The 24,644-nt window shown below is 42.6% G+C and overlaps 1 protein-coding gene across 2 annotated transcripts; it reads right to left on the bottom strand.

Annotated features, from left to right (window-relative positions):
- Positions 1-1,349: 1,349 nt before the first annotated feature.
- IRF4 (interferon regulatory factor 4) lies at positions 1,350-23,321 on the bottom strand. 2 transcript variants are annotated; one of them, XM_048839745.2, is made up of 9 exons: positions 23,246-23,321; positions 20,509-20,745; positions 19,597-19,783; positions 18,541-18,629; positions 17,792-17,933; positions 15,226-15,333; positions 13,433-13,786; positions 8,000-8,112; positions 1,350-5,486 (listed from the first exon to the last, which is right to left on the bottom strand). In XM_048839745.2, the coding sequence occupies exons 2-9, from the start codon at positions 20,710-20,712 to the stop codon at positions 5,343-5,345; spliced, it is 1,341 nt and encodes a 446-aa protein (XP_048695702.1). In that variant the 5' UTR covers positions 20,713-20,745; positions 23,246-23,321; the 3' UTR covers positions 1,350-5,342. The 2 variants fall into 2 exon arrangements, with proteins under 2 accessions (XP_048695702.1, XP_074981504.1); XM_075125403.1 differs by lacking the exon at positions 15,226-15,333.
- Positions 23,322-24,644: the final 1,323 nt, after the last annotated feature.

Below are 24,644 nucleotides of genomic sequence, written 5' to 3'. Positions count from 1 at the left end.
CCAAGTCCCTTTTCACCTGGCCAAACCCCATATGCTCTATGGCACTGGAAGATTCCTCCAGCACTGGGGTGATCCTCCCATGATTGCCTACAGGGGTGCTGGAACGAAGTGGCTTGAAATGGTTTCCATCATCTACAAGGTTTACAGTTTGGTTCAATGGCTCTCAGCAGCCCCACTATGGAAATTGTTCCAACACTCCTGGAACCTACACCAGCTTTACGATCACAAACTGCCAGAAGTGAAGTGAAAAGCAGTGGCACCACAAACAGGATCAGAGCCAAGATTTCTTACCTGTTTCTGGACTCAGATATGATCTGTCTACTTGATTATCAAAAACAGGTGCCAATTCACCATGTAATCATTTAAATCCTACACCAGAGTGTTTTTCAGATTTTCAGATGTTTAGCCTATGGGGCACATCAAGGAATTGCTATTTTAAGATACCATGTTACTTCCTTCTTGATGTCACTTCAGAAAACCTAAGCCTCCAGTTTTCTGTATTTGCACACTGGGGGCCAATTTCTACCCTTTCTTACACGCATGTGTAAATGATATATTCATCCCTTTGTAATTTAAAGGCATTTTAAACTTCAGTCTGAACCCCTTTAAAATCGAAATCTCTTTTAGCTTGTTACTATGCTGCCTGATAATTCCCCAACAGCCAGCATATAAAAAAGGGTATTTAAACTACTTTTTTCTTGGATCCAATCTAAATGCCACTGACCACAACAGCATCTAAAATTAAACAAACAACCTCTTTTAGAAATTAGTCCTTAATAAATATGAAATGGAAATCTGCTATAAATTTAATAAGAAGGAGATAAGATATTTAATTCTTCTGAAAATACCATAGTGATCACAAATCCCACGCCAAGCCCAGCTAAAATTGACACAAATGGCACACAATTGTTTCTGAGAAAGGACAAATCAATTCAAAAGAAAAAAAAAAGGTTATTCTTATTAAAAAGGAACCACATTATTTATGGTATCTCTAGGGTCTAGAAGGAGACAATGATCTACAGCAGCATGACTGAATGCTTTACTTTTTCCTCAAAGCTCTCTGATCAGAATGGTGTTTCCCCACCTCCACTTTGCTGACAAATGCTGATGTAAACAGCATACGTACAAAGCATGGGGGTTTTCACGTGAATCCTGTGTTTTTTCCACAAAGCCTCTTACGCTGTACTTCGCTTAAATATATCTTCTCATTTCTGGTTAACCTACATCCCCGCAAGTGTTAATGAGCTTTTAACAGTAGACTGAACCACTTAAAGTGAGACAAAGCCAATTTTTCAAGAAAGCAAATAGTTTCTGGGATTTGGACATGAAGCTCTTACAAAAGATCAAAGACAGTTGTAGCAACGTTTATATATTAGAATGAGATTACAATATTGACAAATTACAATGGACTCCATTTAAAACACGGATCAATCTTTGTCATCAGTCTTGCTAGAAGTAAAACACTTGAGATATAATACCACTGAAATCCTACCAGGAAGGAAGTAGACTTCAGAAGCTATAAACAGAATTTAACAGAAGTAGGAAGTAATTCAAATGCTTTCACATTAGTGACGGGGTAAAAACATTTAAATCAGAGAAAATGTTTTGGGTGTTTTTTCCCCATTTTATTTATCCATTGGTTATTTGGAACAATAGCATGTTGTCACATAAGTCAAACACAGTCTTTAAAAATCAATTTACAATGTAATTCACAGTACCATTCTAGATATTCATTGCTCTTTTTCAAAAATAGATGTTTCTGGCTTTTTGTTTGTGTTAAATAAATTTTCACCTGGAGGCTTTCCTACACTACAAATAGGGTACTCATAATTAGTTCAGAATTTACAGACAGTCCTACTGGATATCATATGCAACTTGTTATTGGATGCTTTTCTTTCTTTTTTTTTTTTTAAATCCCTTCTTCTTCAACAGCTGCTAACTTTACCGTACCGTACTCCTGAGGGGAGTATAGTTAAAAGCTCCTTCCAAAGCCAAGCTTAATGTACCTCTGACTTTGAATGGCAGAAGATGCAACACAAAGAGATGGATAGTTTCCCCTTCCTAAAAGACTTCGTAGATCTCTTGCACAGTTTGCAGACTCTCCTCTTGCTTTGGGTTACTGAGTACAATGGCATACGCTGTTACTACTCCACTAGGACAGTTCCTATTGTTTAATTTGATCACCTCCCTTTGGTCCTATCACAACTCCTCTCCTCTCTCTCAAACACACACCCCAGTACCTCAATCTTTAGGCCCCAATTCAGGAAAGCACTAGAATTTGGCACGCACGTACATGCTTTGCTGAGTAGGAATGGACTTAAGCACATGCTCAAACTAAGAGCTTACGTGCTTAGCTGAATCGGGGCAGTACCATAACAGCAATGCTAGGTTGTCTACAATGAACCTGTGAAATTCTGGCCATCATTACCAAGGTGTTGGTAAAATCAGTGTAAGTTTGGAAAGTTCTTCTCTCCAGGGATATAATGGGTAAAACCTGGAACATATTTTGAGAAGCTGCCTCATTCTATACTTGCAATTCGCTGCTTTCCTGGAAGGTACCACATTCAAACAACAAGTAGTTCAACACAATCAGCTTTTAGACTTACATGACACTAACCTATCCTAAAATATCTACCAGCAAAAAATAAATGTAATTTGTAAATGAATCTACAAACTTTCAGTGTTTCTGTAGCCTTTATTCTAAAACATAGAAGCTTATGAAGCTGTGATCTTTATACTCTTGATGGAACAATCTGAAACTCCCCTTACATTCCAGAAGGATTAAAACTGATCACTTAACAGTAAGTGCCATTCTTTGCTCCCATAAGGCATCATCTGGTTCTCACTAAAGGTCAATGGGACTTTCACTATTGATTTCCATGGGAGCGAGGTCAAAGGCCAACATAACTAACTTACAACCTCTTGTATTTTCCCGAAGGAATTTAGTAATATCATCCTGAAAATAGCATATTCCAAGTCAAACTTGATGAATTGGACAAATAGTTCAATATCTTTCCAATGTGCAGTGATACTGAAAACAGATACCACCATGCCTTGACTTTAAGAATCAGGATTTCACATAAGCCATAGAAGACATCAAGGTCCAAATTCTGAAGTTGATGGGAGCTCCAGGCATCCAATAGCAGAATCTGGCCCTCAGTGATTTTTATTCCCTGCAACGTCTACAATTCAGCAAAGGAAAAAATACATCTTTTTCAATGCTTTGCAAAGTGAACTAACACTGAATGTTTTCATATTTCAGACTTCCTTTCTTGTGGTCTGTTCCTGCAATCTTTACATAAACAAACCTCCCACTGACTTAACTGGGCCTCTTGCCGGAGATGGCAATGCAGGATTAGGCCCTTAAGAACTAACCCCACCTCAGAAAACAACACATCTGATCTACAAAGCTGAACTGGTGGGGTCCAGGACTTGATTCTGAGATGTGTGCGGAGACGCTCAACAAGTGAAGCAATGACTATTAGGAAAAGTTAAAACCACGTCCAATACTGTACATCAGTTCATTTCTTCAGTCCTGCACAAAAAAGTCCCATTGATTTCATCTGAAGTTCTGCATGCTTCACTGGACTAAAATATACATAGAAGTGTGCAAATTAAAAAGGGTTGGAGGCTGACTAATGCAGAGATTTGAATGTCTGTGAGATAGAGTATTCCCCTAAGAACACGTAAGTCAGGAAAGATATTTCAAGTAAGGAAGAACATTGAAACATAATGAACTGATAAACTGGCCTTATGGGAGGGGAGAAAAGGGGGGATATTATATCCCAAAATAGTATGCATCTTTAAGATGTATAAAGTTCCCTAGAATGTGAGTCTGCTGTCAGACCATATACAATTTTGTTCTAGCTAGAAATTCAAACAAAGTGTATTTCTAACCGTGGAGAGGATCTTTCTGGCATGAGAAATATAAATTCACAGATTTTTAAGGCTAGAACAGACCATTATGACCATCTAGTCTGACCTCCTGCATAACATAGACTGTAGAATTTCACACACACATCCCAATATTGACAGATCTCTCTCTCTCTGTCATACAAAGGAGTTCCAAGTTCATTTGCATATGCAAGCAAATAATCAACACCCCAGCATTAAGAGTTAGTATAATTTTAGGAAATTTACTTTTTTTTTTTTTTTTTTTTTTTTTTTTTTACTTTTTAAAACAAAAAGTTAGGATAGATATTCCCAGCTCTACTGATACTATGGGCCAAAGTCTGCTCTTCTTTGGACACCTGGCTCCCACTGACTTCCGTACACAAGGAAGGGAGCTGTAGGTGCACAGCCAAAAGCAGAACTTGACCTTGTGTAAGTCAATGACTCTTTCTGTGAATATTTACCATATCTATACAAATGTACCTTGGAAATCTATTTCATGTTACATATATGTGCCAGTGAGAATGACCACCAAAATATAATCATATACGAAAGAATAATTATCAAAGATTACAGTCATTTTCTCAGAAACCTGTTTTATTCTATGGTCTAGAATTCAAGTCAATGATCCCACCTGCCACACAGACAGCAAAAACTCCCAGATCTAGAGATTGTTAGAGAGAAGCATCAGTTGCTTGCTGACTCTCCAACATTAAATGGCCACCCTTCACAATGTACTACCCCAAATACGCCATCTAGATAACTCTTCTAAGTGCTTTTATGGGTATCAATCTACTAACAGCAGTGATAATAACAAAATTCACTGTGAAGAGAAATGTCAGGCATAAAAATATATATCTCATTAGGATTGGATTTTTTAAAAAAAATACACACTGAAACTTTCATAGAAGAATATAGGCATAAAAAGTTTACCACACTTAACAGTCTAAATTCTTAACCACTTACATATGTAGCTATTCACAACAAATCATTTATGGATGCCTAGGCCACTTGTGTGCCACCTTTCCCACAGTAGCTACAGCTTCATGCTGGGAATACTGCCAATATATTTCCCCGCCCTGAGATTTGTAATCACAAATAAATAGCTCTGCAAATATCATAACATTGTAAACTCTGAATTTAAGTCTTCAGCAAGAAGTCATCCTCAAACCATGGAGAACGTTTAAACAATGTAAACATATCAAACATTTTGTCAGTTTTCACAGTTATCCCCAGCAACCGCGGAATCTATGTGAGATGTACCATCCAAATCTTGAAGCCCCATAGTTTCTATTGTACGATATTGTTGTTCTGGTTCATTTTCCAATCTCTGAGACTTTGTTTTCCTGAATAAATCCAGCTGTGATTTGGATCCCCAAGATGTGATCCAGCTCTGTTCTTCCAATATGCATCATCTTTACAAAGCCTTAAACACACTCCTTCTGAGGAGATTATTCTTGAATGGAGGAATGGCGAATAGATCTGTGGTAATCCTCTGGACTAGTGACATGTTCTGGTAAATCATAGCCTCTCAGAAAATGTCCACTGTTTTGTTGAGCAAAGTAATACAGCTGCCTTGCAAACATTGGCTCAACCTTAACAACAGATAAAAATGTTATTGAAGCGTGATAGCATGTTCCATATTGTTCGTATTAGCTATTTACTCAACAATAAAAAGATGTTTAAAACAAGCCAAAATAAAACAGTTCCACATACCAAAATGGAAAGAAAATGCACTCTGTTCTCATTGAGCTCTGCCTTTACTTCAACTCCAGATTCTTAGAGCGAGCTGCAGTTTTTGCTGACAAATACCCATTGCATAAAGCATGCGTTTGCAAATGTCCCCTGTCAGCTAGTCCATATGTACATGTGACGCCTGATTTGTGTGTGCCCATATTTCCATGGCTAAATTAGGCACGGCCAAATGCGGGCCCAGTTTCACATGCTTAACTTTAAAAATCAGTCCCTTATTCTGAGTCCAAGTCTAACATTTCTAAATTTAAATGTTATTGTATGTCCATTCATCCCTAACTGTATCTGTTCAGCACTGCACTGGTTTAATAGGGCCAAGCTTTTGTGAAGTGTTTGAGCGGCTCGACTCATTTCGCTTGTCTCACTAGCCCCAAGGGGCCCCAGCTTTGCACAGTGCCTTAGTTAAATACTTAACTTTGACTCCTAGGATATAAAAACTTGAGACTTATAAATGGGGAACAAATATGTTCTGAGAAAAGATCCGAGATCCTCTAAACATTTAGACGCAGCCCTGCACGGACATCACTTTATGGAGGAAAGGTGTGTGGGTGGCAGGGGGAAGAACATGTCCTCCCTAGCTTTCAGCTGACATCAGCAGTGGAGGAAGGGACAGGAGTTTGAGGCTGATGCTTACTGTAGCAATTCAGCAATCTCTCGCCACTTCCCCTCATAAGCTGTTGGACTGGTCAGCTGGACAGGAAGGAAGCAACTGCAGGTGTAACCGCCTGCTGCGAGGGGCTGTTCTGGGCCTCTGCTGGGCAGGCTCTATGAAGCCTGTTCAGTTCCCACCCTCCCCATCCCCCATCAGTTCCAAGTGCAGAACAGGGGGACCCAAGGCAGGGGCTGAGCCAATTCCAGAGAAGAGATTAAGCTGCCAGCCAGCATAACCAGGGTCAGGTTTGAGGCAGAGCGCTGGAGGAGAGACCAAACTCACTGAGAGTTATGGGAGCGGGAAGGTGGGGGTGGGGGTGGGGGCAGTGGGCACAGGCTCAGAGGAGAGTCTTTGTGGGCGGAGGGAGAGAATATGTTTGAGGAGAGGAGGGCTGTGGGGAAAGGGTACTTTGAAGGGGGGCCAGAAATTTGGAAAGCAGATGGGAGGAGAGAGGGAGTAGCTGGGAAGTGGGAGGTGTTATGGATGGTGGAGATGTAGGAGAGAATTTGTACTGTTGGGGGCCTAAGCAGGAAATGAGGAGGCTTGAGGTCCAATGATATCTCTGATCTTTGCTCGAATAATTACGCCATTGTATTCCTGGCTCAATACTCCCCAGCAATCTAAAGATGCAGGACTGATGTCTGGGTTGGGGGCGCATGTGTTAGAGTTAGAGGATCTCTGAAAGAAAGAAAAAGCTAACCTGACCATGGGAACATTCATTCCAACAGAGGATGTCTGGGGAGGACAGCAAACTGAACTTGGAAGCTGTAATCCTCTATCCAGGGGAACCACAGGGCAATGCGTTGCAGGCAGATAGTGGTAAGGAAGTTACATAATTTGTAAAGGGAAGGTAATTATTTTATTACAAAAATCTCTGGCCCATCACCTTAGCATCTGGATGACTTACAAAATTAAACACCAATATTCTCCCACTTCGGAGAGAATGGCAATAAACTAAACCCTGCCTCTAGCATGGACAGGGAGACCATGGGTACATCTCCTTTGTGGAGCTCGGGTTTTGGAAAGCAGCTGATCCCAGCCTCCACTATTGCTTACACTGGTGCAGCTGCACTACTGCAGGGAAATGAATGTAAAAGTATGCAGTATAGTCAAGGCCCAGGGTTACGAAGACAGCCGCCAAGAGGTGAAGCAAGAGTAACCCAAGCAGTAAAGACTGCCTCAGTCTGCTATGGCATTTTGCGGTGCAGACACCTGAGGCTAGGAGGGGCGAAAGGGGAGGGGGTATCTCTGAGAAAGCTTAGATGCTGCAGCATATTTATGTGGCAATTTTAAAAGAATCCACAATTATGCACCAGCTCTGGCAGTCATGCAATAATATTCTATGCAAGGCCCTGCTTACTAGTGTCACATGGCTGACACTAGTCAAACTGTTCCATTTAGCTAATAGTCGTAATCGCGCCTCTCAAGTGCTTTCGTCAGTAGATCGCAAAGCGCTTTACAAAGGAGGTCAGTCTTCTTATCTCCATTTTTTACAGATGGGGAAACTAAGGCACAGGGCGGGATATGATTTGCCAGCGGGCTAATGGCAGAGCAGGGAACTGAACCCAGGTCTCCCAGTCCAGTGCCCTAGCCACTAGACTATACTGCCTCCCCCACAGCTTACTGATGAGAGGAAGAGAAGGCTGCCTGTCAGATTCACATACTCTTCATTTTAAACTAAGAAATTAAACAAATCATACTTACGTGGGCTGTAATTAGCTTCCTCTGCCTTTGTGGGTCTGGAAATTCCTCTCCAAAACACAGAGCAACCTGGAATCTAGGCAATGGACGTCCATGGTGGGCAAAAGCTTGCAATTCTGAAGACAGAAAAGATATGTTCAGAAAATCCTCACCATCAATGGCTGAGTTCCAGAGTTAGTAGTGAAGGACCTTGGAGCAGAACAGCAGACTACAGGAGCAATGAAGAGGTTCTATTGGACAACTGGCAAAAGTAATGACAGGGTCTAGCAAAGGGAAAGCGAGTCTGAGAGAAAGGAGAGATACCAGCATCAAGGATCTTGGAGACTTTGCCACAGATCAGGGAGAGAACACAGATAAGTACCAGCAAGGGACAAATAGCTGAAAACTCTGTCTCCCTTCAAGAGCTAAGAGACTCCAATTATTCTATTTGTATTGCATTTTGAGTAATTTCATATAAACAGCAATTGGGATTTCCTCAGATTCATGCTTGTGTTTGGCTCAACAACAGAAACTTCGGAAACATTCTTCAGGACTTTTGAACTTTGCCGGTTTAAGTTTCTCCCATCCACATATACATTTCAGAAGGATCATGCTATGTAAGTCACATTGCACGACTTCTTTCAAAAACAATGGTGCTGAGATGTTGCAGGAAAGCCTGTCACCCTTAAGAGTAGAACTGAGAGCAATTTAAGTAACAAAAGTGTTTACACTGACTTCAGACTATACTTCTGTGCCCACTACTTGTGATGACTGAACCTCAGAAGATGGATTGTTCATTAGAAAGTAGATGGCAAATCTCAGGACTAGCTTGCAATGCCGCTAGTACACCTTTGTAAGGGCTTGATCTTACTCCCACTTAAGACAATGGCTTCAGTGGGAGCAGGAGCAGGCCCAGACAGAACCATGTTAGTGCCTGTATACTGTCCATCCCGCCCCCCGCCAGGTCATGAATCCACAGGAATGTAATTAGTTCAGATCACATATTTTCTGGATGGTTTGCTTTTCGCTTCTACTACAGGAGCCAGGGTCCCAGAGATCTCATGTGAGCTCTCTATTCTATAGGTATGTCTACATTGCAATCAGAGGTGTGATTACAGCGCAGGTAGACATATTCGCACTAGCAGAGCTAAAAATAGCAGTCTGAATGAGGCCGCATGGACTAGCAATGCACATAAGTCCCCAGGGTCCCCAGCATGCTTGTATAATCCACACTGGAGCCCACGTTACCACATCAACATTGTTATTTTTAGGCATTTTAGCACAGGGAAAGCCAGTGTGGGTCTGACTACTCAAGCTGCAATCACATCTCAGATTGCAGTGTGGACAGACCCTTTGAAAAGGGCCAGGCTCAAACACAGTGACATCTGTGGCCTTTCATTGCCCCCCTCATCCTCCTTTTCCCTCTCTGCTGCTGTCACTTGTTGGGTCATGTCTATTTTTATACTGTAAACTCTGTAGAGGAGGCACTTTGGGTGAAATTCTGGACCCACTGAAGTCAGTGAGAGTCTTACCATTGTCTTCAATAGGGCCAGGATTCCATCCCTTCTATTGCTCTGTAAAGCACTGAGATTTCTTTAGGCACAACATAGCATCATCAAAAATGTTAATTTATAATACAATACAATGAAAATCTCAAAAGGCTGCAATGTGCAAAGTGCAAATTTGGTTATAGTCATCCTTTGATTCTAATAAATAATAACAACACCATAAAGGTCTTATACAGCACATTTAACCCATAGACCTCCAAGCGCTTTACCAAGGACATCCGTATCATTAGCCCCATTTCACAGATGGGGATACTGAGGCACAGAGAGGGGAAGTAACCTGTACAAAGTCACTCAGCAGGACAGTGGCACAGTCAGGAAAAGAACCCAGGTCTCCTGAATTCCAGTCCAGTGCTCTAGTCACTAGGCAATACTGCCTCTCAAATATATAAATATTTATATTATTTATATTAATAGGCAATGTGTGGGGGAGACATTTACAAGAGGGCTCCACTTGGGTTAAAATACATTGGCCAGTGGCACCGTAAAATTAACAATATTTAATTGAATTTAAAAAAAAGAAAACCACATCTTTATTTCAACATCCATAGTACATTTTGCTTTACATGAGGTCTTTTTTATGTCATTGACTTATAAAGAGCTAATAATGCTCTGTAATGTGGTTCGTGTCTTTTGGGAAACCTTGCAAAAGGAAATCAATCATAAAATATTTTAAAATTAACACAATATTGGGATGGGGGACAGCACCTTGCAGAGAGAAAGGCTTGGCTTGTGATTAAGGTATTATACTGGGATTCAGGAGATGTGGGCTCAGTTCCCGTGAGACCTTGGACAAGTCACAAAATCTCTCCATGCTGGACATCCCCCATCCGTAAAATGGGCATAACAACACTTCCTTTCTTCCACAATTTGCCTGTCTTCTCTATTCCGATTGAATGCTCTTTGGGGCAGGGACTGTTTCTTACTCTGTGTAAGTGCCCAGCACAACGGGGCTCTAGTCTCAGTTGAGGCCTCTACGTTCAACTGAATAATAAATTATAATGATGAATAATAAATGAATAATTAATGACAAATAGAGTACAGTTCTCTTTGAACAAAAAAGTAGGTAACGTTCTCTCTCTATTTCCAACAAGCCCTAAAAACGCTCACAACCTGCTAGGAGCAGAGGGGGAGATTTTCAGTCCTTTGGTATGATCATCCAACGCTGCACTCACTTAGGTGTCATAAGAGGGGGCAAGGAGGAGTCTGGGATCGGTGCAATTCCCGATTAATAAGTCCCAGTGTTACTACTGGGGAAAGAACCCCATCCCTACCTCTCCTCTGTCACAGAATTTTACTCAGGCCTTGTCTACACTACAGGGGGAGATCGATCTAAGTTACGCAACTTCAGCTATGTGAATAATGTAGCTGAAGTCGATGTACTTAGATCTACTTACCGCGGGGTCCACACAAGGCGATGTCGACGGGAGACGCTCTCCCATCGACTCCCCTTGCGTTTCTCATTCAGATGGAGTACAGGAGTCAATGGGAGCGCAATCTGCGGTCAATTTAGCAGGTCTTCACTAGACCCGCTAAATCGACCACCGACGCATCGTGCTTCAATTCCCCAGTAAGTGTAGACAAGCCCTCAGCCTCAGTGATTCTCAAAGTATTGCAGCATAATAGCCCTGGATAGAGAAGGGAGTTGGCCCATGAAGAGTTTCAGAAATGATCTTCAATATGAAAGAGAATCAGAGAATCCCAGCTGTTCCAAATGCATGAAAGCATGTACCTGAGGTCCTCTCACTGCTCTGAGCATGTCACTTTGCTCTTCAAACAGCTCCACTGGCTCCCTCTCATCTCCTGGGTCAAATTCAGACTTCAACTGCCAGATTTTCACATGTCTCCCCAAATCAGGTCTCATTTCCTTCTATTCTAGCTCCAGCTGCCTACTCTCCACTCATGCATGCCTCCTTAATGCCCCTTCATACCCTTCTCCAATTCCAGTCTTTGAGCCTTCTCCAAATTCTCTTTCTCTCCTGGTTTGCTAAAGTCATCACTCAGATCTCTCCATAAATAACCCAGACATTAGAATGTGGTCACCCCTGTACTATATGCCAGAATCACAAAGCCCAATCTTTCAGTGAGTCCCATATGGACATATCCCCGCACCAATACACAGCCGTATCAATTAAAGGCCACAGCCCAGGCTCTGCATCTTCCTTCTGTGAATTCTTTGGGACATGCATCTCTTAGTAGAAGTCTGGAGTGTTTCCATCTCCTAAGGGTCTGATTTTCTGACTGTCCGCACCCAAATGTACACTTGATTTGGGCTCACTAACCAAAATTAATGTGTAGCTATGGTGTGTGCATGGCAAAATAGTCACTTAAGAAGTTACCTGGCTAGCTGCATGTTACACCCCAATTTGCACACACTGTTGTGATAACTGCACACAAATTAAGCATGCAATCGTACACGTGTTTGCACATGCATTTGCAAACACATAGCTTAGAAAACTGTGCTTAAGTTAACCTTTGGGAACAGGCTTCTAAACAGATACTGCCACATATCCTGTGAATGGTTTGGAAGAGCCAGATTTAATTTAAAGTGGCATCTGAAAAAGGAAAAGGGACTTCCAGACACATGATTGCAGGCATAACGATACATCTTACAATTAGCATACAATAGAAGTTGTAACCCCATAAATCCAGCTCAAATTCCCCTTTTTAACTGTCAATTTTCATATCCTCTTCAGATGTATATTTAAATGTATATGATGCTTGATAATTCTGCTAGGATGACACATCAAAGTCTGGAAAATGAAATCTTATAAAGGCAGTGGCTCATTTGGGCTATTTTTTTAAGGCATTGCATTATTTTTCTACGAAACTGTAATTTATACCAATATATTGGTCTGAAAGGCAGTAAGGTGTTCTGCCCAGGAGGAGAGACTCTAAAACTTAACAGCTCAACTGTAGCTCTGCCGCAAGCCCTAGTAAGGGGCAGCATATAATTGTGCCGCCCTGTTTCTCCCCTTACTCTAGGGGAGGGGAAGTAATCTGCGTCCACCCCTTTCCCTGGAGCAGGTTGCTCATCTCTCTGTGCTAGCTCAGAAGTGCTGGTCAGCACCTTGGAAATTGGAGCCAAGACTCCATCCACTCCCTTCCCAGAGCAGGAGTATCCCCTGTGGGGCTGTTTTCCCCTCCATTCTGCTACCCCCAATCCAAATAACCAGTGCAGCGGGTTGAGGGCGTGCCTTCAAACATCTTACTCACTTTTGCAGGTGTGTTGGGCAAGTTACAATCTTGCCCTATGCCATTAGTTAATAGGATGATTGTTGAAAATCAGAGTCTATAAATTCACCCCACAAATATTTTCCAGAATATTTGTCTAAATATAGACACACACACACACCAAAACACAGATTTAAAAAATATCTGTTGGGATTAATACTTGCTCATGTTTAAATACTCTGGGTCAGATTTCAGACTCACACCAGCATAAGTCTGGAGTAAATCAACTGAAGACAATGGAGTTACTCAAGATTTACACCAGTGGATCCAAAATCAGAATGTGGTCCCATCGACTATCCAATCTTACGAAGGACTATTTTGTTGGGCTCCTCCCACTCAGTATAAAGTGACACAGGCCTTACCTTGTCCTCAGTTGAGCATGAGTGGTTCCTATCACTTTCAACGGGAGCCACATAAGTGTATCAAAAGCAGAACTAACCATGGTAATATACAAATAAAACAGTATTCCTAAACTGTGCTCTTCTAACACCTACATATACGGCCACATCCAGAGAGCAGCTGAGCATCTGCATCTCCCAACCACTTCGGTGGGAGTAATTTAGTACAAAGAGCGCTTTAATAGTTCCCATCTGGAACCACAATGACAATGATTTGGTGACATTTATATAGACAACATGTAACCTAAATTGAAAATTACCTGCTAAAAATTGCTGAGTATCAAAAAGTTTGCAGGTCTGCTCCCTTTCCAGTTTATTTGGCCTGTCACTGCATAAAGCCAGAGGTCCATCCCAGTAGATCCTGCTTTGACAAAGTCTCTTAGCATAAAGCCCATCAGGTGCCATCCAGAGTATTACTCCGCGTTCCAAGTGGCTCAGTAATTTTTCTATGTTTTTCCTCTGGCCATTATCTTCTGGATACGGGAAGATAACTTGATCCAAGCTGCTGACCTCATAATTTTGGGCATGAGATATTCTACAGCCTTCAGGACTTGAAGTCGTCATCTCTTTCACCAGTATTTCACGGTAATATAGACAGATGTGTAGTCGACAGTCTGTAAGTATATTTTGGAAAAAAATTACTGCTGTTCAATATTGTGAGTATTTTACATTACATCACAGTACTATTAAGGCCAATGGGCCAGATCTTGCAAGGTGCCATGCACCTATCATTTCTAATACTCAGCATCTCTCAGAATTTAGCCCTGATTTAGGGAAAAACATAGATTGAATTGAAATAATGAAATATGGAAGCACAGACTCCAACACCAGCTTCTACCAATAGAGGCCCCTGGAGTGGGAACTGCATAGCCGGTGATGCAGAGAGCAGAAAATATGCTAGACATTAATGCCTGGCAAGCTGCATATTTTCATTAATGGGGAAAAAAGTGTTTGTACTTCACAGGTTTAATTGGAATTAATGCTCAGTCTCAGGATGTTCTCCTAGATAAATCAGAAAATAGCTATGCTTCTCTCAAGATGTCGTATAGAACCATGTTAAGCAACTACCCACAAGACTTGCAAAAATGCAATCAGTTGCCTAGTAGAAGTGGTCTTTGGCTGAAACACAGACAAAATTATATTTGAAATCTTAGGCATAGTTTTAAAGTGGTCACTCGACACAGGAGAGTGATTGTTAAGGGATTGATCCTGCACAGCACTGGTGCAGGGCTGTGCAAATAGACCAACTTCGGAACAGCAGCCCTGCTCAGGAAGGGCACTTAGGCATGTGTTTAACTCTGCCTGCCATTTGCCAGCCAAGTCTCTCCCCTTAACATTGCATTGTCAATTTCTCCAGATAATTTCCATTGTTAGTTTAAAAACCAAACTAGCTCCTACATTTCCACATAAGGAATAAAATAAAAAAGCCACCCTTGAGTCTGAACAACTGCAAACTGGCTGAACAGATTTATTTTCAGAGAGTGAAAGTGTCATTACCAATGTACCAAGAGGTTTTATTTTATCAAGAATAAATAAATGATGCAAATCCTGATGCAGTCAACAGAGAAGACAGAAAAGTATCCATAGGACAAAACGTTGAACAAACAAATAGAATTTTTCAGAAAGGATACAGTCCAGGTTAAAAAAAACCAAAAAACCACTAGACCCCTGAATCCAAAAGCAATATGGCTGTGTGGTGAGCTAAAGAAGAATCTGCTTCACCTGTCAGCAGTTGTCCTATCTGATGACTCATTGAGGAGCACCCAAGAATTTGCTTGAAAGAGCAAAGTATTTAAGCATGTGTAACTTTAAGCACATGAATGGTCCCATTGATCTTAACCTGAGTTACAGATTTCAGTGAGGACTACTCAAGTGCTTAAAAATCTTGCTGAATTGAGGCCTAAGTGTATATGCACAGAAGTCATTTGGAAAGGAAATGTCACTTGCACTCACAAAAGAAGTCCCTATAAACAGTGAGAAAACATTTACTTGGAAAGTTATAAGGAAAGCCTCCTGGATGGTTCACCATGAAAGCCTGGTGTTATAGACTTACCTGATAGTGCAAGAGCTTCACCAGACCTTATGCTTGGCTCTATTGGGATCCCAGGAGTCTGTGACTCAGATGGTGCACAAGCATAAAAGGTTCCAGTCACCTGACAACCTGTTTTCACAAAAAAAAGTCAAATGATATCTAGCTATCTAAAATCCAAGAGCAAAGTTAGAGTTCACAGCTATGCATGTGAGAGTTTCTGAGCTTCAGCTCTATAAAATAAACTTCCCCTTGACCAAAATATTTTATCCACTCAAGATGTTATCTAGATTTTTCTTATTTGGATCTTTTAAGTGTTGTTCTTTTACCTAACCATATCAGTGCATATTATTCTCCCATAGAAATAATCTGCATTTTAACTAGATAATGGTGTTCTTGAAGGCTGATGAAAAATAATTCACTCATTCTCACAGGTGTTAAGGAGTTTTATCAAAGGCAACTCAAATATTCAGTCATTATGTCTTTAATGGTGTTAAAGAAAGAAGGCAATTGTAGGGGAAAGAGATTCTCCTGCAGTAGAGTATTAAGAGTTTTAATATTATAGTCAACATTCGTCCTTTCCCGAGCTATCCCTTCCTGTGAGTGAGATAATATTGAGGCAAACTGAAATGTGATAACACCTGTCCAAAGTCCCTTGAAGTCAACAGGAATCTTAGCATTGATTTCAAAGGGCCATAAACACAATATTTATGATGCAAGTAAGATACACTATTCTTTCCCATAGACAGATTTGACTCTTCGCAAAGCTAATTCACTTTTTAACCTGTGCCAAGGGCATACCTGAGTGACTGTTGACAAACAAGACAATCCAGTGAGTAAACCACTATTGTCCAATTCTCTGATACAAGCTTAATGCAGCACTTAGACCCTGAGACAGGAAAACACTTGACAATTTGTTTACATCCATCCCTATACAAGCAAACACTTAAGCATGTGCTTAACTTTAAGCATATGCTGACATCCCATTGGACCATTAAGCATGGGTTTAAATGCTTTGCTGCATTGGGGATTGACTCATTTTCTTTTAAGCCACAAAGATAGAAGGCCCTGTATTTCTTGTGTCTTCAGAATGCCCGCTGACCCGGGATACAATGCGGGGAAAATGATGCTTTGGAGCAGTGACTTTTAAAGAACAGCTGTAATGATAAGCATAAGACTGGGGGATGAAGGAATGAAATTGAAACCAGGAAAAGCAATATTATTACTAAAGCTTGACATAATGTTCATGGTTACTAACAAAAAACAAAGCAAAAATATCAGTGATTTTTTTAAATCTGTATATGCTAAGATTCTATCAGGTAATCAACAGATAAATTTTCCAGAGAAGAATTATAGTTATAGTCTTCTTTCTAGTATTAGAAAATGCTGTGTTTCTTTTATTCTCTATCTTAGCATTTTCTAGAGCAGTCTTTACCATAGTATCTAAGAGTTTATGACACCGTTCACTTCAAAATTAGTGTTTCTATTCAGCATAAGTTCAATAGATCATAAGGACCAAAACCTACATTCACTACCCCATTGAAGTAACTGTTGCATGGGGTGTAAATCAGGGCAGAATTTTATAAAATTTCAACTAAATAGCTCACTTGTCTAAATGTAGAGTGTTCAGCTGACAATAGACAAATGTAAACAGAAGTTTATTTCATTGCACTTGAACCATTAAAGGACTATATTTTGTAGTTCTAATACCCTGTGCGCTTTAAGTATTCCTTCCTTATCTCATCTTGGACTAAGGATTTCTACTTTTTACAAGATTATTCTCATATGGATATGTGGGGACCTGAACTTATGGAGCAAATCCCTGCGTACTGAAATGAGCATATATCCCTTGAGAGTCTGAGCCTGCAGCCATACACGGCACAATGGATGGTCATGTGAATAAGGCATTAGACTGCAACACAGGAAACCCGGGCTCAATGTCCAGCTCTTCTACAGACCTCCTATGTCACCATGGAACAAGTCACTTAATCTCTGTGTACCTCAGTTCCCCACATAAGGTAAAGACTTCCCTACTCTGCATGTTTTTCAGGTGCTCAGATTCGGTGCTGCCAACTCTATCAATACTTAGTACAGTTCACAAAGCCTCCGATCCTGGAATGCTATGACTACGTGAGAATATCAGCTTTCATTTAAGGGGGGGAAGTACGTTTCTAACCTATGTGATGATGAAGAAAAACGTGAAAAATGTGAACCATAAAGACTCAAAAATCAGAAGACAAATAAAAAAATTATCTATACATAGTCATTTATAAATCATTTGTGGGGGGGTGACTCAATTTTTGAACGCTTGGGGTTGGCAATATGAGATACTATGGTGATGACTAAGGCTCCTAAGCACTACAGTAAAACAAATAAAAGAATAAAATAAAATAAGTGTCAATATAGATGACAGGTGCTGATCACCTGCAGCTGTCACTGAAGGATGCTCAGAACTTCTGAAAATCAAGCCATCCATACCAATGCCACTGAAGCCATGAATAATAAATATGAAATCTGTAGTCCTTCTATGATGGTCACATATTGTCTCTTTAGATTAGAGAGCAATTGATATCCAGGGAGATGTTCTTACCGTTTTCACAAGCAGGACCTTGCCAATGGTGACTACGAGCTGCAAAAGGAACACTTTGGCATTGGTAGGGGATGTCAGGGTGTGGCTGCTCTGGGGCAAAATCTCTCCAGTTACGTTCATGAGGTACCATGTAGTTTGACACCTGTTCAGTTTAATGAGACATTATTTTATTTGGCTGTAATCAGAATTGATGCTGCCTTTCACATAATCTCTCATATTAGAAAGTTTCCTTAGTTCTGCAGGAGACCTTTTGTTATTTGTTCTCCCATATCTCTTGTAGATCAAAGCACCATTTAGACCACCTGGATGATATTTTGCCAAAAGGAGAAGGCTTTCAAATGAGCTGCATGTCACCATTAGTGTAAACTATAAACATGACAAAATTATAATAGGCAACTGGAGCATGTTGCAAAACATTACTGTAGAAGAACTGTTTCATCATATGTTTAATTTCTGGCACCAGAAATACTAGGGCAATACATCCATTTTTACAAAAAAAATCTAACAAAACAGAGCTGTAATTCACATTTTAAAAAATCCCAGATGGATCAGCTGCCCTGTAGTTTCACGTGATAAAAACATTGCTTCCAGATTTCTCGGTTTCTTATAAAAAAAAAGTCTTTTTCCAAGCAGAACTAAATGGTGGTAGACCAAAATAGAAAGACTTGTAGTATAATATGGTCTTGCAAAAATTAGCTCAATCGACACCCAACAAACAAGCTAAAAAATAACACATGACTGATCTGTACCTGAGCCTGTAGTGAAGTGTAAGGAGAAGTCATTGTGTATGGATGGTTCATCATTATCTGTTGATCCTCTAGGCTGAGTTGTTTTGCTCCTACATACGTGATAAGGATTAAAACAAAGTTACTAAATAAACCTGAAATAATCTTAAATAAACCTGAAAATGATCTACTGCAGAGAAACCTGTACAAAAGACCATCCTTAATAAGCAATCTCCTCTCTTAAGAGACCATCCTACACCACCCCCAAACACGGGGCTTGATTGTGCTTCATAGATACTGGCCTACAGAGGGAGTGGTGCAGAGGGACCTTTGGGAGGAATTCTGTCTCCCAGAGCTTCCCAGTGCATGAAGGAAGAACACCTGCCGCTCACATCCCTTCAAGGGGTGCAGCATATTTCCATCCAGCTCTGATGGCCAGTGCATAGGAGGGATGTGCCTGCTGTGTGCCCTTTTTGGGGTATCTTGAGGGTCTGGGGCTTCTAGGAAAATAGGAGCACAGGGGAGTGCCAGGACTGTGACCGTACTTGACTCCTATGTAGAGGCAAAGAGGGCTAGGGATGATAATGCACTCCGCTAACCTTGCTCACCCCTGAAGTAGTCCAGCACAATCTGGCTCTTAATGAGTTCAGGTCTGCTCCACCTTTATTTGAAGTCCATTAAGCAAACGTATTTTTGCCTGTCTCTTGAGTGGTTGCTTAAGACAGGCATCACTTTATTTAAAATTGAAATAGAGGCTGTACAGCCAAGGTTAATCCCTCCAGTAATTTACATACTGCATGCCTGTACCTCCAACAAAGGGGTATTTTTTCAAATGCTACGATTCAGACTCCCATCGTTCTTTTTCAGGCAAAACCTCCAATGTAAGTCAAAGGGAAATTTATCCAAATAAGACGTACTTGAGTACTGCACATCTTGTTTATTGTATTGATTGCTACCAAGTCTGACATGAGTGACTGTATGATTATACATGACATGAGTGACAGCACATTGGCCATCTCTTCAGTTTTTGCACACTGGAAAATGAGACTTTAAATGGATATAAAACCTACGATGGCCTACCTTTTTTAGCTCCTTCTGGAACTATTCGGTACACTTTATATGGATCAGAAATATCCAGCTGGCTTCTCTCAACCAGTTCTTCAAAGTCATTGCTCTTGTTCAAAGCACACCGCAGCCTTGTCTTCCAAGTTGGGGGATCTGGTTTATCAATGCCCTCTCTGAACTTTCCTTTAAAAAGAGCCCAAGCCTGAAAACATTTCAAATGTTCAAAAAGAAAAAGAAAAAAAAATCAAGCTCTAGGTAGACAATCACAAAAGCTGAAATTGCAATCGAGTGGGGAATTTATTCCCTATGGGTTTATGCTAAAGTATATGCGAGGTGGTTTCTTGATAAGGTAATAAAAACAATATCAAAGGCAAGATAAAATAGTAAGAGAGAGAAGAAAAGTGACTGGATGAATGCACAAATAACTGTTCTCTAACCATACAAAGGTTTATGATTACAGCTGGAGAAGGAAGGAGGGGGGAAGTGTTCCATATGGACGCGGGCAACCCTGTCGTTAAAATAAAACAAAACCAAAACCGAGAGGGCTTGCTGAGGAAAGCAATTAACTGCATTAATTCTGGGAGAAACTGCACAGCCTCGCTCCAGGCAACAACCAGCAACCAATGCGCTTGAAAAAGACAGACTTGCGCCTGCCGAAGTCAAGGGCAAAACTCTCATTGGCTTCAACGGTGCGGGATGGGGCCTCGGTGGGTCCTGGCTGGCTGGAGAGCAGGATCCCCAGCGGCTCAGCTCGGGTCGTTGTTCGGGGCCACGTCCTGCCAAGGGGAGATCCTGCCCCCCCCCCCCCGCCCTCTTCTTGCTAAGGACTCGATGCCTCCTGTCTCCCACCGACCAGGGGGGTCGGGGCTGCAGGACGGCAAGAGACACGCCCAGGGGGCGGGTGAGTGGCCCTTGGCCGCCCCCTACCTTGAAGAGGGCGGCATCCTCCTCGCGGTTGTAGTCCTGCTTGCCGGCGTGCTTCCAGGGGATGCGGAAGATGCTCTTCTCGTCGTTCTCCCACACCAGGCCCGGGTACTTGCCGCTGTCGATCTGGTCAATCAGCCACTGGCGGAGCTTCCCGTTGCCGCAGCTCACCGAGCTCATCCCGCACTCGCTGCTCTCCAGGTTCATGCCACGCACTCGCTGCACACGCCCGGGCACCAGCTTACGGAGGGGAAGGGGGCCGGGGGGAGAGGAGAGGAGAGAGACGCCCGCTATTAAACGCCACCCCGCTAGCTGCAGCCTCAGGCGTGGGCCGGCCCGGGCTGCTTAACTTTGCGACGGGGCTCGAGCCTGGGAGGGGAACGGGAGAAAGTTCCTCTCCCCGCTGCACAGCAGCAAGGGGGCCCAGCGAGAGCCTCTTCCCGGCGGGGTGAGTCGGCCAGGCCCCGGCCCTGAGAGCTACTGCGCCCTGGCTGCATGGATGGGCTGCTCCTGGGCACGGGGAGAGACAGCGACTCCACGTGCCTCGACAGACACTGTATTTCTCTCTACCTGCTCCTCCCGCGCCTGTGTGTGTGTGTGTTTATGAAACAGATACTGAGAGTATAGCTGGGCATGTGTTCGTGTATACACCTGTCTTCATATGTAAATACTACCCCCCCCCGCACTGCTTTGAAAACCTCAACCACAAATAGTTATAAATAGCGCCTATGATCTCTAAGAGTGCGTGTGTGTATACATATATTGTCCTCATAAATACACACACACGGTGTATGCATACATATGATGCTAATTCACGAGTCCGCACAAGAAGGTACGTTTCAAAACCATACATGGAGGACGTAATATATTCTACATGCGTGTATCTATAATATTCACAAGCAATACAAGCCTATACTAATACCTATACCTAAAAGTTGGAACAGACCGAGCAGGCTCTAAGCTTACCCCTCATACAAGTAAGCTGCTGAACTTTAAGGGTGTGTAATAATCTGCATAGACACAAATGCAAGACGCCTGTACACAGACGCATGTACTGAACAGATCTAGAATTGGATATCGACTGGAAAGATCCTAAGTGAAGGAAATTCACACAAGTTATGAGTCGACCGGGAAAATGTAGGTGTGATGCATTTTGACACACAAAGACGCACACAGACACCATGTGTAGCTGTAAGTGTGTGTGGCGCTCCCTAGCTTTGCAGTTTGCAGTTTCCCTTCTGACTTCTACGCGGTGGCCAAGTGTTTGGTAATTGCACCCACCCACTAGTGCACGGCTGCTGCCGAGCCTGGGACTGTTCCATCACTAAATTGTTCTAGTGAACATCATTTCCACGCAGCTGGTGGGGGTGGGTCTGACCGACCCACCCTGGGACAGAGAGCGGAAAAGGTCAGTCTGATCTCATAGCGCTAAAGACTATTTCAGCCCTCGGAGAGATGGCCGGGCAGAGCACGGACCGGTTCCACCTCCGCTTCCCCGTTGGTGACCCAGCAGTAAAAGCCTTATAGTAACATTTACGAAAAGAGAGCGAATTGGGTTCCGTCCGGAGCCCGGGGTTAAGGGACAGGAATCTCATGCCGCCCTCTCCGGCTCCCACTGAAGCCAGCCAGGCCCTGCAGTGCCAGCAGGCTCCTGGCACAGCCTGGGACTCCCGGCACAGCCTAGGACTCCCAGTAGCAGTGAGGACAGGTGTGTTACAGAGTCTGAAGGGCAGCAGCACGCTCACCAGCCTCCTATTAGACCACGGCGTGAGGCCAGGCGCGTGTTTTAACCCAGAGCTGCCCCGCTGGCCTGGTTTAGATATTAACTAAAAATAATTTTTAAAAGCCAGGAAGGAAAAGAAAATGACAGGGAAAAAAATGTAACTTAATAGAATCCTCCCCAAACTTTTATTTTTCCTCCCTTTCCAAAATAATAGCACAGTCAGAAAAATCTGTGTCTTGCAAGACTCGAGGGCTGCTGCTGGAAAGCAGACAAGGAGGGTAGGGGCCGGAGATCGAAATGTGTGATCGCCTACCAGGTTCTAGCGAGGGCCAGGGTTACGTTAATTTAAGGATTGAAAAATATTATTTTTATTACACACACACACTTTTTTCAATAGAGAGAGAGAGAGAAACAAATGAATATATAAATTTGCTTAATTACAAGTGCTGGAGTAACCCTTGTTCTCCTAGAATCACAGAATTAGAGATGGGGGGGGGCAAGGCTAGTCTTTCTCCCCCACCACCCCCAAAGGGCAAATGTAGGATCATTCACTCCAGACAGGCTTTTAGAATGTATCATTTTACAAACAAGAAATTCTGTAACTTTGTCTACAACAGCAAGCCCCCCGCCCGCCCCGCATCCGACCTGTTGCAACTGAATTCATTTTATGCAACATTCTCACTAAATGCCCATGATCAACTGTAATGCTAGCTTAATACATCCTCTGGCAGGCACTCTATCCTGTCTGAGGGACAGCTCTACTAAGTTATGTCCATTTCTAACTTCTGAGATCCCAGACAGCAATCGCTCTGGGGCTAACGGGGTGAGCATATGGGTTGAAGAGTTTTCTCTTGAGAAAGCTACCGTGTAAAGCAAAGTGAGGGGGAGAGTTTGGCAGATAATGCTCATTCAATGTACTACACTCCCAGAACAGGATCAGATCACTACCAGCTTAAATAAGCAAAGAAATGCCCAATTCCCCCGCCCAATTATCATTGGGGATGATCGGTCTCTTACCTCTTTCACCCAGCCGCTCAGTGCAGGAGGCAGCCTGTTTTCTCAAATGGTTAAAAAAGATATGAAACAACCAAACTGAGCGAAAGCAGGAACTTATAGGACTGAAGAGCTGTCAGATGGGGCGGGGGGGGGCGGGGGGGGGGGCGAAGAGGTTGGGGGCGGAGTCTTACAGAGGTTGGACGGACTGAGGGATACAGACGAGCGCGGGGGCTGCACTGAAGCGGAGCGGGCCGCTGGGGGTTTACCTAGACACAGTGACACGTGGGAAAAGTACAGCGCCTAATCGTTTTTATATACAGATATACATATAAATAGAACGGGAAATCCCTGCCTGATCACCTGCTTTACAGCCAGCTTTATTTTACTGTAAACGACCCGTAGATCACACCTTATGGTGGTGGAAGGCTTACAGTTTGTGGCAAAAAAGTCCTTGCCAGAGAACACTGTTTGTCCGTGCCCTCGGGGCAGCAGATTTAACCGAGGGCCAGGAAGAGAATGGGGTTAGGAGAAGGGTAGGCGCTGCTGTACACATGGGCTGACATTCCAGAGTCATAAGCGGTCACACGTGGGCTACACAGGACTAGCTCCCCTTCCTCAACGCATGATCAGACTCACACGCCACTCCCTCCCTGGCACTTGGGCTTTTTAAAAAGTGTATTCAAAGCCAAACGGTATATAAGGTGAATAAACTGCAGCAGCCCCAAAAGTCATTTGTACCAGACCTGGGGGGGGGGGGGGGGGAAGAGGAGGGAGGAGGGATCAGATTCCGCTTGTTACAATTCAAGTCTGCGGTAATATATTTCTAATCAAACCACCCCGCTGAAGCCATATGGATTTTAGAACAGCGCTAATCTGTATATTGTTGGGTGACTCTTCCGACTTTCCTTTCTCCCATCGATGGATTACACGTCAGTGAATTGGATTCTGAAACGGATACATTTTTAATGCAAAAAGAACAGACGGTATGGGACAGCCGATGCTTTCATACACAGATCATGCACATACCATTCACAGCGTCAGAACGACATGTATGCAAACAGGAACGATCAAACTACAGCGAAAATCTTCTACGGAGTAAACCAAATCTCTCCCAGGAAGGCCCCTTTTAAACCGTGCAGCGACTGAACTCATGATATGCAAAGAGAGCACTGCTTGTAAATGACTTGTTAATATCTTTGTTTAAAAACAAACAAACAAAAAATCAACTGAGAGACAGAGTAACTGTCCAGACTCTCCTAAACTAAGCGCAGGGAGGAAGCTCGAGGTTTGGACTAGCAACAAGTCGTTTAGTACCTTTCAGGTTTCACACACGTTTCATGTAGCAGCGCCCCCCGCCGCACCCGTTTTTAACATTTTTAACAGACATTCACATCCTCTGTTCTTAAATACCGCATTCAAA

This window comes from Caretta caretta, chromosome 2 (assembly GCF_965140235.1).
Source record: "Caretta caretta isolate rCarCar2 chromosome 2, rCarCar1.hap1, whole genome shotgun sequence".
NCBI lineage: Eukaryota > Metazoa > Chordata > Testudines > Cheloniidae > Caretta > Caretta caretta.
The sequence above is the reverse complement of the archived record's forward strand: the minus strand, read 5'-3'. Positions and strand labels throughout refer to the sequence as shown.

Bases quoted from the DNA above. Each gene is read 5' to 3' on its own strand.
- IRF4 (XM_048839745.2), bottom strand. From the start codon at position 20,712: ATGAACCTGGAGAGCAGCGAGTGCGGGATGAGCTCGGTGAGCTGCGGC. The intron at 15,334-17,791 runs GTAAGAACATCT...TTGTGAAAACAG, and splicing joins AGGTCCTGCTTGTGAAAACG to GTTGTCAGGTGACTGGAACC. The intron at 13,787-15,225 runs GTAAGTCTATAA...ATATACTTACAG, and splicing joins TGAAGCTCTTGCACTATCAG to ACTGTCGACTACACATCTGT.